Below are 19,244 nucleotides of genomic sequence, written 5' to 3'. Positions count from 1 at the left end.
ACTGTTAAACTCCCCCACACCCTGTTCAAATCCCCTACACACTGTTAAACTCCCCTATACACTGTTAAACTCCCCCACACACTGTTCAACTCCCCTACACCCTGTTCAACTCCCCCACACCCTGTTCAACTCCCCCACACACTGTTAAACTCCCCTACACACTGTTAAACTCCCACACACTGTTAAACTCCCCTACACACTGTTCAACTCCCCTACACACTGTTAAACTCAACTACACACTGTTAAACTCCCACGCACACTGTTAAACTCCCACACACACTGTTCAACTCCCCTACACACTGTTCAACTCCCCCACACACTGTTCAACTCCCCTACACCCTGTTCAACTCCCCCACACCCTGTTCAACTCCCCCACACACTGTTAAACTCCCCTACACCCTGTTAAACTCTCCCACACACTGTTCAACTCCCCTACACACTGTTAAACTCAACTACACACTGTTAAACTCCCACACACACTGTTAAACTCCCACACACACTGTTCAACTCCCCTACACACTGTTCAACTCCCCCACACACTGTTCAACTCCCCTCAGAGGACAATGAGACTGAGGCGCATGCACGAGGCGACCCCATGTTTTTATTTTCTCTCTCTTTGTACTAAAACACAGATTCCCGGTCGGAATATTATCGCTTTTTTACGAGAAAAATGGCATAAAAATTGATTTTAAACACCTTGTCTTTAAAATGGTGTAAAATAGTCATATGTTTGAGAAATTGAAGTAATAGCATTTCTAAGGTATTTGAATAACGCGCCACGGGATTCCACTGGCTGTTACGTAGGTGGGACGAAATCGTCCCACTGGCCCTAGAGAGGTTAAACTCCCCTACACACTGTTCAACTCCCATATACACTGGTCATCTCCTCTACACACTGTTCAACTCCCCTACACTGTTCCAACTCTCCCACACACTGTTCAACTTCCCTACACACTGTTCAACTCCCCTACATACAGTGCATTAGGAAAGGATTAAGACCCCTTGACTTTTTCCACATTTTGCTACGTTACATCCTCATACTAAAATTGATTACATTTTGAAAAATCCTCATCAATTTACACACAATTGTAGAAATGTTTGCTAATTTATAAAAAAATTCCAAACAGAAATAACTTATTTGCATAAATATTCAGACCCTTTGCTATGAGACTCGAAATTGGGCTCAGGTGCATCCTGTTTCCATTGATCATCCTTGAGATGCTTCTACAACTTGATTGGAGTCCACCTGTGGTAAATTCAATTGATTGGACATGATTTGGAAAGGCACACACCTGTCTATATAAGGTCCCACAGTTGACAGTGCATGTCAGAGCAAAAACCAAGCCATGAGGTCGAAGGAATTGTCCGTAGAGCTCCGAGACAGGATTGTGTCGAGGCATAGATCTGGGGAAGGGTACCAAAACATTTCTGCAGGGTTGAAGGTCCCCAAAAACACAGTGGCCTTCATCATTCATAAATGGAAGAAGTTTGGAACCCCCAAGACTCTTCCTAGAGCTGGCTGCCCGGCCAAACTGAGCATTCAGGGAGAGGGGTCTTGGTCAGGGAAGTGACCAAGAACCCAATGGTCACTCGGACAGAGCTCTAGAGTTCCACTTTGGAGATGGGAGAGCCTTCCAGACAGACAACCATCTCTGCAGCACTCCACCAATCAGGCCTTTATGGTAGAGTGGCCAGATGGAAGCCACTTATGAGGAAAAGGCACATGACAGCCCGCATGGAGTTTGTCAAAAGTCACCTAAAAGACTGACCATGAGAAACACGATTTTCTGGTCTGATGAAACCAAGATATAACTATTTGGCTTGAATGCCAAGCATCACGTCTGGAGGAAACCTGGCACCATCCCTACGGTGAAGCATGGTGGTGGCAGCATCAGGCTGTGGGGATGTTTTTCAGCGGCAGGTACTGGGAGACTAGTCAGGATTGAGGGAAAGATGAACGGAGAAAAGTACAGAGAGATCCTTGAAGAAACCTGCTCCAGAGAGCTCAGGACCTCAGACTGGGGCGAAGGTTCACCTTCCAACAGGACAACGACCCTTAGCACACAGCCAAGACAACGCAGGAGTGGCTTCGGGGCAAGTCTCTGAATGTCCTCTGAACGTCTCTCCGGAGAAACCTGAAAATAGCTGTGCAGTGACGCTCCCCATCCAACCTGACAGAGCTTGAGAGGATCTGCAGAGAGAAATTTTGTAATCGCTGCTTCAACAAAGTACTGAGTAAAGGGTCTAAATACTTATGTAAATGTGATGTTTCTAAAAACCTGTTTTTGCTTTGTCATTATGGGATATTGTGATGTCATCATGGGGTATTGTGATGTCATTATGGGGTATTGTGATGTCATTATGGGGTATTGTGATGTCATCATGGGGTATTGTGTGTAGATTGACGAGGGGGAAAAACGATGTAATCCATTTAGAATAAGGCTTTAAAGTAACAAAATGTGGGAAAAGTAAAAGGGTCTGAATACTTTCCCGAATGCACTGTACTTTTAAACTATCCCCCACACACTGTTAAACTATCCCCCACACACTGTTAAACTTCCCCCTACACACTGTTAAAGTACCCCACACACTGTTAAACTATCCCCCACACACTGTTAAACTTCCCCCTACACACTGTTAAAGTACCCTACACACTGTTAAACTATCCCCCACACACTGTTAAACTTCCCCCTACACACTGTTAAAGTACCCTACACACTGTTAAACTATCCCCCACACACTGTTAAACTTCCCCCTACACACTGTTAAAGTACCCTACACACTGTTAAACTATCCCCCACACACTGTTAAACTTCCCCCTACACACTGTTAAACTATCCCCTACACACTGTTAAACTATCCCCCACACACTGTTAAACTTCCCCCTACACACTGTTAAACTTCCCCCTACACACTGTTAAACTATCCCCCACACACTGTTAAACTTCCCCCACACACTGTTAAACTTCCCCCACACACTGTTAAACTTCCCCCTACACACTGTTAAACTTCCCCCTACACACTGTTAAACTATCCCCCACACACTGTTAAACTTCCCCCTACACACTGTTAAACTATCCCCCACACACTGTTAAACTATCCCCCACACACTGTTAAACTTCCCCCTACACACTGTTAAACTTCCCCCACACACTGTTAAACTATCCCCCACACATTGTTAAACTATCCCCCACACACTGTTAAACTTCCCCCTACACACTGTTAAACTTCCCCCACACACTGTTAAACTTCCCCCTACACACTGTTAAACTTCCCCCTACACACTGTTAAACTTCCCCCTACACACTGTTAAACTATCCCCTACACACTGTTAAACTTCCCCCCACACACTGTTAAACTTCCCCCTACACACTGTTAAACTTCCCCCTACACACTGTTAAACTATCCCCCACACACTGTTAAACTATCCCCCACACACTGTTAAACTTCCCCCTACACACTGTTAAACTATCCCCTACACACTGTTAAACTATCCCCCACACACTGTTAAACTTCCCCCTACACACTGTTAAACTATCCCCCACACACTGTTAAACTTCCCCCTACACACTGTTAAACTTCCCCCTACACACTGTTAAACTTCCCCCTACACACTGTTAAACTATCCCCCACACACTGTTAAACTTCCCCCTACACACTGTTAAACTTCCCCCTACACACTGTTAAACTATCCCCCACACACTGTTAAACTTCCCCCTACACACTGTTAAACTTCCCCCTACACACTGTTAAACTTCCCCCTACACACTGTTAAACTATCCCCCACACACTGTTAAACTTCCCCCTACACACTGTTAAACTTCCCCCTACACACTGTTAAAGTACCCTACACACAGTGGCTATGCAATACATAAACATAACAGTTGGGATATGAATACTGACACTAAAAGGATCCCACGCAGAGGACCAAAAAGCCTTCCATCAGTGGGCGGACTAAAAAGGCTTCCATTAGTGGGCGGACTAAAAAGGGGCATGTCGCCTTGTTATAGTCCACATATCAAACCTTTGATGAGAGGGAACGTACGGTCAAACCGACTGCATGTTTTGTAGTTAGCAAAAGGACGGAGTGATAAAAAGAGGTGAAATAGATAGTGTATAGGAGCGGTCGACTAATGGAAGTTGAGCTATTCAGAGGAGGGTGAATAAAATCCTGCCTCCTACTCCTCCGTCCTCCTCCTCCTCTTCCGTGGAAGTTAAACCAACACTCTGTCTGCCCTTTTCGCTCTCTCTCTCTGAGAGCTCTCATCCCATTACATCTTCCTCCAAGTCCCGAGTCGAGGCCCTGAAAGGCGGAGCATGTGGACAGCAGTCAGGACTGATATGGTACTTTTGTAAATAGGTTTTGCTGTAAATGCACGGAAACAAGGCATATGTGTTGTAAGTAACTGCTGAGCGGAAATCAATTTGAAAAGCACGATGATGGATAAGAGATTATTGATGTTTACTCCCTAAGTGTAGGCTGAAGTCGTGTGAAAGTTAGCAGTGGGCTAAGTCGAGTGAAAGTTAGCAGTTAGCATGGGGATCAAGACGGGTTGGCTAACAAAAACTAATAAGGCAATTAAGTGACAGCTAGTTTGGACAAAATAAGAGAGAAGAGTACCGTTGATGATAACTGAGAGAAAATTAGTTGTGGTTTGACATAAAAGGTGGAGAAACAATTTTTTTTATTATTATTAAAGTCCCCTGCCACATCCCGACCCAGGGTCTCTGCATGAACCTTTGTTGATTTTGACAGATTAGATCACAGTCTCATCTCCTCCCTCCAAAATTGTCCGACATGACTTGAATTAGCTTTGCACCGAGACGTATAGCGTTGGAATTTGATTAGTTTTCCACCCGAGATATAAGCAATGTGAACCAGTGTGACTATACAATCTCTCTCTATGAGTACGTTTACATGAACACTTATAATTTGATATTAAACTGATTATGGCAGTAGGCCGAATATGGAAATAGTAATGTAACGCCTTACTCTTTTCTTAAATCTGTGTAAGGTCCACATTTAAGTAAGCATATGCTGATTAAAACAGCTGGTTTTCAGAGCAATCTTTAGAATTATTAGGACAGTTTAATCGGCGTTCCAGAGGTGTATTTGATCTGCACATGTACCAGCACCGGTAGCGCTAGCCTCCCTCTTATGCGCGTGAGTGAAGTGAGTTCGGAAAAAACTGAAAAGTATGCATCTTAAAAATAGTTTTCACACACTATTATGTCCGAACTCAGAATCAAAAAAGGTTTCGCAAAAAAATAACATTGTAGAATGTTTATTTTGATTGGCTATGTTCTGCATCTGTGACTTGTTTCAGGAAACTAGGCGTATGTCACGCGTCACCACTTCACAGGATCAGCATTTGAACGTAAACTTATTTTTTTTAATCAAAATGCATTTTTGGGCAGAAATGCCTTCTGGAAAATGTGAACTTTCATGTTCCTTATTAATAACAAACTTGTATGCCATCTGTAAATACAAATAAAATAGTTAAATTACGAGCCTAGTTGGTTTAACCACAGAAAAAGACAGGATCCTTCCCCCTGCAATAATTGGCTGAGATTATGGATGGGCTGGACATGCCGGGAGATGAATTCGGATTGGTCTGCCATGTAGCACGCTTCTGTCTGTAACATGAGCTGGTCAGTATGTGTAGATAATCCATTCTAAGTGTTGCTCTCCACTTTCTGGAGGACCGAGTTTTAAATTCAGTGGAATGCCCGGTGTTATTAGAATATGATAGCTAAGGAGATGGAGAAAATTCTGGTGTTTGATTGCAAATTTGCAGAGGGTGTCGAAAAGAGAACACACAGAAGGCTGTTGTATAAAACACCTGTCTCCGGATTACATCTTCAAACTAAGGGGAACCATGGCATCCGTGACAGAGAGGGAGAAGAGTCCATCGATTTATACCGGTAAGATAGTGTCACGACTTCCGCCGAAGTCGGTCCCTCTCCTTGTTCGAGAGGCGTTCGGCGGTCGACGTCACCGGCCTTCTAGCCATTGCTGATCCACTTTTCATTTTCCATTTGTTTCGTCTTTGTTTTACACACCTGATTTCAATTCCCCAATTACATGTTCATTATTTAACCCTCTGTTTTCCCCATGGTTTTTGTGCGTGTTTGTTTTATGTATTTCGGTCCTTTTGTGTGGGCTTGGTATTTACTACATGGAATGTATATCATTGAGTAAAGTTACTTTTATTACTCATCTATGCTGTCCTGCGCCTGACTCATCTGCACCAGCTACACCCAGACTGTTACAGATAGTCTAGCTAGCTACATTTTCAGATATTACAGGTTTTAATTTTGTCAGAAAGTAATTTTCATTTCAAGTTAAAGCGTACTGTTAGCTAGCTAGTTAACGTTATGTGTATGATCTGTGTAGTAATATTATTTGCATCTCAGAGCCATTTGCATTGCTAGTTATAGCCTGGTTTGTTAGCTACCTGCAGATTCATGGAGGGTAGTAACGTTATGAGTTGGGATTATGGTTAATTGTTTAGTTAGCTAGCTACATGTCTAAACAAGACCGCTCTGAATCAGAAAGGTCCGGAAGCTGCCTTGATCAACATCCACGTCTTTGGCGCCCAGGGAACAGTGGGTTAACTGCCTTGTTCAGGGGCAGAAGGAGATTTTTACCTTTTCAGCTCGGGGATTCCATCCACCAACCGTTCGGTTACTGGCCCAACGCTCTAACCACTAGGCTACCTGATGGTTACTGACCCAACGCTCTAACCACTAGGCTACCTGCTTTACAAGTGACGAGAGGAAATTCTCCACCCCCCCAACAGTGAGCATCAGACTGGTGTAACTGGTGACAGAGATACATGGACTGTGTTTTTTCTGTTCTGCGTCTGGGACTGGGCTGGATGACAGATAGAATGTGTGTTTGTTCGCGATGTTCTCAAATGTATATATTTTTTCTTCATTTTTATGAGCCTTTATGTCCGCTTGTTCTCATGTTTGGTCTCGTCTCATTCACTCCTCTGTGCTGTGTGCACCTTCCCATTTACACCAGAGATCTGTATATAATGGTGAGATGCACGTCTCCACCCTAACAATGGGAGTCGTTGTCCCAAAGGCGGTAAGGCAGGTGACAAATTTAGGTCCAAAATAAGCCATAGAAAAGCATTGGGCTTATTTTGGACAGATTTTTGCGAGAGTGAACCCTCTTGCTTTGCGCTCTTCCTCTATGGTTTACACACCAAGCCCCTCCCCCTGCCTCTCACGCCAACCATGTTAAGAGATCACATCTTCCACTCTGACAAACTGTTTCAACTCGCTATTTGCGTTTGAGGTTTGGTCAAACAGAATCGGTCAAATGGACACCAAAACACACTGACATTATTTCACTGTAATAGTGGAGAAGTAAACCTTTCTCACAATATTATTTTTTATGTCTCAACTACTCAAATTGCACACAGAGCAGACACTACTAAAATGAGAGTATAAATGAACATTGATTCTGTGAAATGAATGCTCAGTTTGTCGCGAGCAGCATTGGGTTACCACGTACAGCTTTTTAGTCAGTCTGTTATACTAGCTGCCTTGTCTGTGTTTTATAAATGTGGAACAATCATAAAGCACAATTATATTAGAAATTGGCAACTCGTTCTCATTCTGAGAAATAAGGTAGGCCACTTGATTTCAACATCTGAACAAAGTGGACAGTCTAACATGCTTTTCAAACAGTTGGAGACAGAAGAGTGTTCTAAAGCCCACATGCAACTGTTCACCCTTGTTAGCTACTAAATAGATCCAAGTTGGCTAAACATGAAATATAAAGATCATCTGGATAACTATTTTTCCTTTATTTTACTAGGCAAGTCAGTTAAGAACAAATTCTTATTTTCAATGTCAGCCTAGGAACAGTGAGTTAACTGCCTTGTTCAGCGGCAGAATGATAGAATTTTACCTTGTCAGCTCGGGGATTCGATCTCGCAACCTTTCGGTTGCTAGTCCAACACTCTAACCACTAGGCTACCTACCACCCCCAATCACTAGCATGTGGGCTTTAGAGATCGTTGATGAGCCCTGTGTAAATTGTCTATAGCCTAATGCCTGCTATAATAAGTAAGTCATTATTAGTGAATTTGCATTCTGCTTGGTTATAGTTATATTTGTAACAAAAAAAGGTCATTTTTATAGACAGACTTAAAAGCCAGATCAGTGATTATTGAAAAAAAGTAGGTAAAACTATTTTTTTTTAATTATTTAATTATCAGTGTGTCTTATGGTTGTGGAAGGCTTATATTAAGCCTAGGTATAACTTCACAAGCCCTGAATTCATTAGATTTTAAATGACTGTTTGAAATGCAGTGTATTTTACCTTTAATTCTACAACAACGCTTATTTAGAGAAAACATTTAAAAAAAATCAAGATCTATCTATCTGGAACCATACAATAGTAATCTAAAGAGTTATAGAAAGGGTATTCAATCAGACCCAGTTGTTCCTTCCTGCACTCAAAAGTCCTAGTGGCCTCATGGGTGGAATGTTATTCATATTAATCAACATTATAAAAACTAAATAAACGGATGAAAATACAGTGTTTCTATGTCAAACTGTGTTGTTATATTTCAGTCTTCTGTGACGTATATTCATTGTATTATTGGGATGCAAACTCAAAATGTCATATATTTCAATTCTATATCCGACGTGGTACAGGTGTCTTCCTTTTTTAAGCCCATAACCATGTGTGTGAGGTATATACTTTTGTTTCAAAGTAGATTTGTTTAAGACTACCAAGAAACACTTTGTGTGACTCTGATTTAGCTCACTGCAGTAAAAAGTTAAAGGTAAATTCCAGCCAAAAACTATATTTTGGTATTTGTTTCATTAGTCCATTGTTGATATAATCCCAAAATGTTTTGCATGTCGGCAAACATGTTGGCAAACAAGTTGATATAATCCCAAAATGTTTTGCATGTTGGCAAACAAGTTTTCAAGATATCTAACTTTCAAAATACAGAAATACTGCCAGAATTATGTATTTTGCATCATACATGCAAAACATTTTGGCATTATATCAACAATGGACTAATGAAACAAATACCAAAATGTAGTTTTGGAGTGGAATTGTACTTTAACCAGGTTTGAGCTGAGTGTCAAGAAACTGTATTCCTCCTGCACTGAAATACTACACACATTAAATTAATATAGGCTACTCAGTGTGAACTAAAATGAAACTGGACTGCATTTTCCCCATTTTCCTGGAAATCCTCATGCAGGGTTTGATTGAATATAGCTAATTTACCTCTATTGACCTTATATGACTCCCAGTGTGATTTTCTATTTAACTTACTGTTGGAATAATTGTGATATAACTGTACATATTCCATAAAACTTTATGGGTCATTTCAGGATATTTAATACACAGTATTGAACTCTGAGCCCAAATACTCTTTAAAGTCAGTATCAGCGAAGTTCAAAATATCTATTATCACCTAAAAAGGAACAGTCACTTTCAAACAACTATAATATTTTATGAGTTGCCACTTTTATAAAAAATGAACATGGTGTTATTAATACGGTGTTGGCATGGTTATAACCACAAATGCCACATTGTACTGTAGACTACCTATTCATTATAAGCTACTAGTCTCAATGCTCTTCCTTTTATGGACATTATAGTGCAGAATTCAAACCACTCCGAGGGAAGTTGGATCGCTGACATGAGCTTTCAGTTCGTCGTCACGTTTTAAAACACAGGAGTTTGGACACAAACAGAACACATCAACAAAAATAAGAATAAATAGATCCAGTCGTTTGTTTTCTATCACGAAAGCAAACGTCTTATCAACAATGTTCGCGTGCTGCCACACGACACGCAACTGGTAGATACAAAAGAGGAAAATAACTTTGTAAGTAGGCTACGCTACAAAGGCGAGTGCCTCTCTCTCTTTTTTTTTCTTTCTTTACCTTGGTCTCGGGTATCTCCGTTTGCACTTTCCAGTATGCCATGCAGTAGTAGCAAAGACAACATAATAAGCGAACGTCCACATTGTGCCGGTGATATTTGGACATTTTTCTGCCTATGTTTGCTGTACATCCCTGTTGTCCTCGGTACCGTTATCCGTCCTCCCGTTCTTCGCTCGCACTGATTCCCCTCGCTGTCTCTGCTTTGACTCCGGAGCGGCGCACGCATCAAAACAAGAAATGGATCTGATTAAGACCGCGAGCCCAGCCCCAGCCCCCCGTTTCCCGGTTGTAATGAAAGATGCGCTTCAGCAAAAATTACCGGCTTAATTGTCCATCAAAAAGTATCTTCAGTTGAAAGGATGTCTGTCAGTTATAATTAATCATATGAAATGTGTGCATAAGTCCATGGATTATATTAGGAACATGTAAACGTGTCTAGATAAAATATACTTGTCCTGAGCCCCTCATACAAAGGGGCGGCAGCGTTGGACCAGGAACCGAAAGGTTGCTAGATCGAATCACCGAGCTGACAAGGTAAAAATCTGTCGTTCTGTCCCTGAACAAGGCAGTTTAACCCACTGTTCCCCCAGTAGGCCGTCATTGTAAATGAGAATTTGTTCTTAACAGACTTGCCTAGTTAAATAAAACATACAATAACAACAACCAAGTCATCCATTAATGATGTCTATTTAGTGAGTCAGATAGCCAGAGTTTGACCCACTGGGATTGACCAAGCAAGTAAATAGGCATAGATTCAGACCCATTAAGTTTGAACTATTGATCTGTGGGCAAAGTCATTATCTACAGCTATAGCTAAGGCCCACGCACAATTTATTCACCAACTCAAGTCATGTTTATCTGCCAAAGAAACAGAGAAAGAAGAAAACAAGATATCTCAATCCTATGAGAATAAGTCTTACGATATGAGAATAAGCCTTACGATATGAGAATAAGCCTTACTATATGAGAATAAGCCTTACTATATGAGAATAAGCCTTATAATATGAGAATAAGCCTTATAATATGAGAATAAGCCTTACTATATGAGAATAAGCCTTACTATATGAGAATAAGCCTTACTATATGAGAATAAGCCATATAATAGGAGAATGAGCCTTATAATATGAGAATAAGCCTTATAATAGGAGAATAAGCCTTACGATATGAGAATAAGCCTTACTGTACGAGAATAAGCCTTACTATATTGCAATGAAGAACATGTTGTTTGTTTTGTAGGCATCTGAGAGGCTTGAAGGAAGAACACATTGCTTCTGGGCGATTTGAAGTCACAACTAGATCCCATTACTTTATATATGTACTGTATATGAATTATTTGTGAACATTTGCATAAATTCAGTAATATAAAATGGAAAATTAATAATACATTGGAAAATGCCATTTGTGAAGTGGGGTGCCATTTCAAATCCGGTTGCCATTTCCAAACACTTTGAATAATCCACCTTGAATATTTAGTATGGTTGAAAGACAGAGGACCTTTCAAAACTGGACATATATCAAGCCTTTTAAATCAAAGATTGGACCTCCTCTTGTCATTGGGCTGTATCGAGCAGTCCCAATCAAGAAGTAATAATCTGTGATATAGTTAATGATGAATACCTGTGTCGCATATCCAACACTGTTGTTGAATTTTTGACTACAATGAAGAAGTCCAATCCTTCTCCCATGGTGTTTTCTACTGTTTTTCACCCCCAGTGACTCTAAAACATCAACGTATAGAGCCCCACGGTGGAGATGTCAAACAGGGAAATGGTTCCAATAGTTCACCATTCATTTTTCCCATAGGGAAATTTAGGAAACCTTTAAAATAAGGGCTGTGTTTTGTGTAGGCTTACACTGGCGTGACGTTTTGATAACCATGTAAATCTCTCTCGGACAAGGTGAGTTATATCAATGTATTTGGCTCTATTTCCTCTCAGATTCTAAAATGTTAATTAGCATCAAGGTAGACATCATGCAAGACTACAAATGCCAGCAAGCTCCTACACATCATCTCTAGCTGACACCTTTGCTAACAGGTATTGTGTCAATTTAAAACTTGCACTAGACAGTTCACAGAATTGTCCCTTTAAAGAAATGTAACAATTTATTCCATCCTACATTTAGCTGACATTAGATTGTTAATCCAGAGATTCTTACCTTTGCCTCGATTTGTCAGTCTCATCCAGATCATCGTTGCATTTGTAGTTCTTTATGATAGCCACATTAGAAGCTAATTACCATTTCATTTTTTTGGGAGGGGGTAAATACAGGCAAATATATTGATTAAAGCCACCTTGTCCTAGAGAGATTTACAAGGTCAAGCCAGGGTAAGCCTATACGAAACACATTGCTTATTTTAAGGGTTTCTAAAATCCCATATTGGAAAAATGAATGGTGGAAAGAACGATTGGAACTATTTCCTTGTTTTACCGCTAGGTTTTATGGGTATTATGACTCATACTGGGGTACTCTATTGTATTTTCTTACCATCCACTATCTAGCAGAAACAAAATGAAATCCCAGTGCCCGATACACTCCAAAAAGCTCTCTGTTTCCCTAGAGTATTAAATGAAATCCAAGTGCCCGATACACTCCAAAAAGCTCTCTGTTTCCCCAGAGTATTAAATGAAATCCCAGTGCCCGATACACTCCAAAAAGCTCTCTGTTTCCCCAGAGTATTAAATGAAATCCCAGTGCCCGATACACTCCAAAAACCTCTCTGTTTCCCCAGAGTATTAAATGAAATCCCAGTGCCTGATACACTGCCAAAAAGCTCTCTGTTTCCCCAGAGTATTAAATGAAATCCCAGTGCCTGATACACTCCAAAAAGCAATCTGTTTCCCCAGAGTATTAAATGAAATCCCAGTGCCTGATACACTCCAAAAAGCAATCTGTTTCCCCAGAGTATTAAATGAAATCCCAGTGCCTGATACACTCCAAAAAGCTCTCTGTTTCCCCAGAGTATTAAATGAAATCCCAGTGCCTGATACACTCCAAAAAGCCTCTGTTTCCCCAGAGTATTAAATGAAATCCCAGTGCCTGATACACTCCAAAAAGCTCTCTGTTTCCCCAGAGTATTAAATGAAATCCCAGTGCCTGATACACTCCAAAAAGCTCTGTTTCCCCAGAGTATTAAATGAAATCCCAGTGCCTGATACACTCCAAAAAGGGATCCGTTTCCCCAGAGTATTGAGATCATGTGTTTGCCAGCTGCTAAACTAAAACCCATTATAACCATGGGTCTGTCCCAAATTACACCCTATTCCCTGTGTAGTACACTGCTTTTGACCAGGGCCTAGGTCAAAAATAGTGCACTAAGTAGGGAATAGGGTGCCATTTAGGGTGCAGACTATGCCTGCCAGTACCAGCACTCCAAACACGCTACCAGGCCAGCGAGGTACTGTATAAGAAGGCCAAAAATATTGTCTCTTTTCCCCTCCCTGACACTGTTGTCAAACGGTTCATTGTCACGCTCATGCTCTTCTACTCCAGGATTACGGCTTTAAAGTTAGACTTCCCACCCAGACGGATTTAAATTCACCTCATCTGGAACATTTATTTCTGCTGCCACACAACCCCCTGTGATGCTTTAAAGCCCAGCTTATGGGAAGTTGGACATTGCATTTGTTCATTTGGTTATCACATGGACGAGTTGTTCTTTTGTGTTTGTTGGAGTTCATATTTCTCTGGCTATTGTTAAACACTTGTTTCATTTGAAAGGTCAAGGGCTTAAGACTTAAAAGGGGAGCAAATCCCTCGGACTATACACAAAGCATATGGAGAAAAGGTTGGTTTCAAAGAACCTCAGAAAATGGATGGTATAAATTAGTCGATATGGTCTGGTCTCAGGAAAGGAAAGCCTCTATATTATCCTGCACTAGAGATAGCATTATCTCTTAAAGAAAAACACAAAAACTATTGACTCTACCTTCCAAGTGTCAACTTCTCATTCTATAACATGAAAATTGAAAAGCCAGACTTCATCCAGTCTCTCTGAACAGAGCTGGGCTTTTGCTTTTCTTTGGTGCAGTCGTAGTTTTATGGCATTCAGTCACTGTCATGATTCAAATCAGAGGGCTGGGAGAAAGCTAAAGAGAGAGGGAGATGTCGGTGTGCTTCCTCAGATATGCAATTGACTTCAAGCACATTTCACAATACTCTACTCTCCACCTCTGCTGACTCCAACAAATACCCTTCATACAATATCACTACTTTTATTGATTAGCCCAGCAGTGGCTTGAAAGTAAATGTAGTGGATAGTGGAAAGACAAGGTTGTGAAATAAATCACTTCCCATACAGACACACTATACTGTATATACAAAATACCCATTTAAATTATTCGATTTGGCTATTTCTTCCACACTCGTTGCTGGCAGGTGTATAAAATCGAGAACACAGCAATGCAATCTCCATAGACAAACATTGGCAGTAGAATGGCCTTACTGAAGAGCTAAGTCACTTTAAACCAGGCACTGTCATAGGATGCCACCTTTCCAACAAGTCAGTTCGTCAAATTTCTGCCCTGCTAGAGCTGCCCAGGTCAACTGTAAGCGCTGTTATTGTGAAGTGGAAACGTCTTGGAGCAACAATGGCTCAGCTGCAAAGTGGTAGGCCACACAATCTCACAGAACAGGACTGCCGAGTGTTGAAGCACGTAGCGTGTAAAAATTGTCTGTCCTCGGTTGCAACACTCACTACCAAGTTCCAAACTGCCTCTGGAAGCAACGTCAGCGCAAGAACTGTTCGTTGGGAGCTTCATGAAATGGCTTTCCATGGCCGAGCAGCCACACATAAGCCTAAGATCGCTTGACATTGCTCATGGTGTCGGCTGGAGAAGTTTGCCGCCATTGGACTCTGGAGCCGTGGAAACGCGTTCTCTAGAGTGATGAATCACGCTTCACAATCTGGCAGTTAGACGGACAAATCTGGGTTTGTGGCTGCCAGGAGAACACTACCTGGCCGAATGCACAGTGCCAACTGTAAAGTTTGGTGGAGGAGGAATAATGATCTGGGACTGTTTTTCATGGTTCGTGCTAGGCCCCTTAGTTACAGTGAAGGAAAATCTTAACACTACAGCATACAATGACATTCTAGACGATTCTGTGCTACCAACTTTGAGGCAACAGTTTGGAGCAGGGCCTTTCCTGTTTCAGCAAGACAATTTTCCTGTGCACAAAGCGAGGTCCATGCAGAAATGGTTTGTCGAGATCGATGTGGAAGAACTTGAATGCCCTGCACAGAGCCCTGACTTCAACCCCATTGAAAACCTTTGGGATGAATTAGAACACCTACTGCGAGCCAGGCCTAATCGTCCAACATCAGTGCCCGACCTCTAATGCTTTTGTGGCTGAATGGAAGCAAGTCCCCGCAGCAATGTTCCAATATCTATTGGTTATAGTTTCCAGAAGAGTGGATGCTGTTATAGCAGCAAAGGGGGGACCAACTCCATTTTAATGCCCATGATTTTGGAATGAGATGTTCGACGAGCACATGTCCACATACTTTTGGTTATATAGTGTATGTTACACATACATTGCAGAGAATTAATCTGGTATGATTACGACCTAATCTTTATTTGAACTAGTAATCTTCACTAGATGAGTCCTCGGGAATGATGAAAAGAAAGAGTCTGGTTCTTTCCACACACACACACACACACACACACACAAACACTAAGACTTGAAATTAACGATGTCATTCTCCTTCCAAAGCATTGTTTCTCTTTATTGCAGAGCTCAGATTAGCTGCAGTTGAAGGTTGGCGTATAAAATAAATTATTTTTATTATCTTGGTGCTGCTGTAGTTTGTGTTCTTCAAGGACCCTGGCATTAAATACTAGTGCATCATCATCGTTCGCTGACTACCCTAGTCTTAACCAACCAACCAACCACACACACACACACACAAACACATAAACACAGACGCAGAGACACACAATCCTGCACCCCCCCCCCCCCCCCCCCATATAGGAGCCTGGTGACTGATTGATCGGGGGGGTCTAGAAGTCTGGTGACTGATTGATCGGGGGGGGGGGTCTAGAAGTCTGATGACTGATTGATCAGGGGGGGTCTAGAAGTTTGGTGACTGATTGATCAGGGGGGTCTAGAAGTCTGGTGACTGATTTATCGGGGGGGGTCTAGAAGTCTGGTGACTGACTGATGGGGGGGTCTAGAAGTCTGGTGACTGATTTATCAAGGGGGGGTCTAGAAGTCTGGTGACTGATTGATCAGGGGGGTCTAGAAATCTGGTGACTGATTGATCGGGGGGGTCTAGAAGTCTGGTGACTGATTGATCGGGGGGGTCTAGAAGTCTGGTGACTAATTGATGGGGGGGTCTAGAAGTCTGGTGACTAATTGATGGGGGGGTCTAGAAGTCTGGTGACTGATTGATCGGGGGGGTCAAGAAGTCTGGTGACTAATTGATGGGGGGGTCTAGAAGTCTGGTGACTAATTGATGGGGGGGTCTAGAAGTCTGGTGACTAATTGATGGGGGGGTCTAGAAGTCTGGTGACTGATTGATCGGGGGGTCTAGAAGTCTGGTGACTAATTGATGGGGGGGTCTAGAAGTCTGGTGACTAATTGATCAGGGGGGTCTAGAAGTCTGGTGACTGATTGATCGGGGGGGTCTAGAAGTCTGGTGACTGGTTGATCGGGGGGTCTAGAAGTCTGGTGACTAATTGATGGGGGGGTCTAGAAGTCTGGTGACTAATTGATGGGGGGGTCTAGAAGTCTGGTGACTGATTGATCAGGGGGGTCTAGAAGTCTGGTGACTGATTGATCGGGGGGGTCTAGAAGTCTGGTGACTGGTTGATCGGGGGGGTCTAGAAGTCTGGTGACTGATTGATGGGGGGGTCTAGAAGTCTGGTGACTGGTTGATGGGGGGGGTCTAGAAGTCTGGTGACTGGTTGATCGGGGGGGGGTCTAGAAGTCTGGTGACTGTTTTCTTGGAAACCTAAGGCAGAGAGCTCCTGTACATTTTGCCAACATATACAATTTATAGCATTTTTCCCTACAAACCTTTTTTATTTTTTACTAATTCACTATTGATTTAGCTTATTAATACAGTCAAATAGTTTGAATCCAGCACGTTAGCTGGCTAGCTGGCTAATGTTAGCTAGCTAGCTAGCTAGCTAATGTTAGTTGGCTAGCTAGCTAGCTAGCTAATGTTAGCTGACTAGCATTAGCATAAATCTCAAACATCTTTCGATTTGATTATGCCTATTGTCCGGAGGTTGGAGATGGAGAGAAGCCTGCGTAGATCGATGAAAGATGACCTTGACTGTATGGAGGACTAAGTTATAAGGCTTCTCCTAAATTACTATTGAAGTGTGATGTGTTTTCTAGCGCCAAGTGGGTGCTGCAATTTGGTAGTATTGAAGAGTAGCTAGCTTGCTACTAGTCCCGCAGCTTAGTACAAACACTCAAACTTCATCTCTACTACAGAAGGTGTGGATGGTGAGACAACGTGACGACTACATGCTACCAGCAGCTGCCTTCTCTCCCTTTTTGACCTCCTCAATCAAGTCATGAACTTTGTCAACCTTTAGTCTCTTGACCGATGACCTCATGATGATTAATGTTGTTGTTTTAAAACAGTTGTTGTTGTTACTGTTGCTTTACAGAGCTTTAAATAAATTATGATTATTAGTATATGTTTTTATTGGGGAACCTATAACGCAAAGCTTTTTTTTTATTGTCATTGTCCTCTCACTGACATAGTGCTTTGTGTAAATAATTCAACACTACGAAGATATCACTTTCCGCTGAATAGCTTTAGTAGACAATTTCCATATTGTTTTGTCTTTTATTCTCCTTAAATGCAGGTATTATTTCTATATTGTCTCTTCAATGCTTGGGGTCGAGTTTTGACAGTTTTTTTTATTATTCTTGAACACAGAACAAAGAGTCTACAAAGGACTTAAGCGCCTGACGCCACGGCGACAACTGCCACTGCCTCGACGACAACAACAGCAACAACAACAACCAAAAATCCAATTCAGTAATGTGGCGTTGCTAATTTTATGACAGGAATGCCTATTCTACTAAATTGCCAAACAGCCTGCTCTGTGAGGCTGGGGATGGGATAAATGTATATGTCAAGTTTGTTATGAAGCGTAGCCTAACTGGGTAAAAGGAAATTGCCGGAGCCCAGACTCCATAGTAGGGCCTGGAGGGTAGAGTGAGAGAGAGAGAGGAGAGAGAGAGAGAGAGAGAGAGAGAGAGAGAGAGAGAGAGAGAGAGAGAGAGAGTGAGACAGAGAGAGAGAGAGAGAGAGAGAGAGAGAGAGAGAGAGAGAGAGAGAGAGGAGAGAGAGTGAGAGAGAGGGAGAGAGACAAAGGGAGAGAGACAAAGGGCGACAGAGAGAGAGAGAGTGAGTGAGAGACAGAGTGAGAGAGAGAGAGTGAGAGAGGGAGGGAGAGAGACAAAGGGAGAGAGATAAAGGGACACAGAGAGAGAGAGAGAGTGAGTGAGAGACAGAGTGAGAGAGAGAGAGCGAGAGAGAGACAGAGGCATATCAGTTAGAACAATGCTGCTCTAAGCTGGTTTGTCTGACACACGAGATAAGTGTGCAGAGGGTTCACGTTGGGTCCTCAAGCTGTTTTTGCTGAGATACACAAAAGCACCACTTGATAGGCTACACACTCAGTCAGCCAGCCCCGCTGGATAGTGGAGGAGAGCGAGTGGATGGATGGAGGTAGTGTCTGAACGGTATGTCTGCCTCCCCACCACCCCGAAGGACAACACAACATTTCAACTGCTGGGTCGTGACAATAGGATTTTCAGAGCAAGCTGTTTCGGTGGGGCATCGCTACTGGAAAAACAAATGTCACAACAATCGTATGTTGGATGCTGACAACAGCAGAAAGACAGAGTGTAAAGCTAATTGGCCTAATGACTACAGGGTTGCTGTCCAAGTGGATACAGCTGTTGGCAGGCATAGAGTCTTATAGGATAGGAAAATGCCTGCATATCCACTAAATTAGTTATTCATACACCATCATATGGTGTAGCGTAAGGGTTTAGTCTAGTGATGTCTGCCATGTTTGCTTCTTATGGGGAGTTCAATGAGCCCTTGGGGCTCCCGAGTGGCGCAGCGGTCTAAGGCACTGCATCTCAGTGCTAAAGGTGTCACTACAGACCCTGGTTCGATTCCAGGCTGTATCACAACCGGCTGTGATTGGGAGTCCCATAAGGTGGTGCACAATAGGCCCAGCAACGTCCGGGTTATGGTTTGGCCGGGGTAGGCCGTCATTGTAAATAAGAATTTATTCTTAACTGACTTGCCTTCTTAAATAAAGGTCAAATGAAAA

The 19,244-nt window shown here is 42.3% G+C and overlaps 1 protein-coding gene across 1 annotated transcript in view; it reads right to left on the bottom strand.

Moving 5' to 3' along the window:
- adam19a (ADAM metallopeptidase domain 19a) overlaps positions 1–10,373 on the bottom strand; it is a gene marked incomplete in the record, with an annotated part of 166,688 nt that extends 156,315 nt beyond the window's left edge. Inside the window, 1 exon segment of the mRNA XM_029759770.1 lies at positions 9,934–10,373. Coding sequence (XP_029615630.1) covers positions 9,934–10,159 — 226 coding nt within the window.
- Positions 10,374–19,244: the final 8,871 nt, after the last annotated feature.

Source organism: Salmo trutta, chromosome 8 (genome assembly GCF_901001165.1).
Source record: "Salmo trutta chromosome 8, fSalTru1.1, whole genome shotgun sequence".
Classification (NCBI taxonomy): Eukaryota; Metazoa; Chordata; class Actinopteri; order Salmoniformes; family Salmonidae; genus Salmo; species Salmo trutta.
This window is presented reverse-complemented; position numbering and strand designations above follow the sequence as displayed.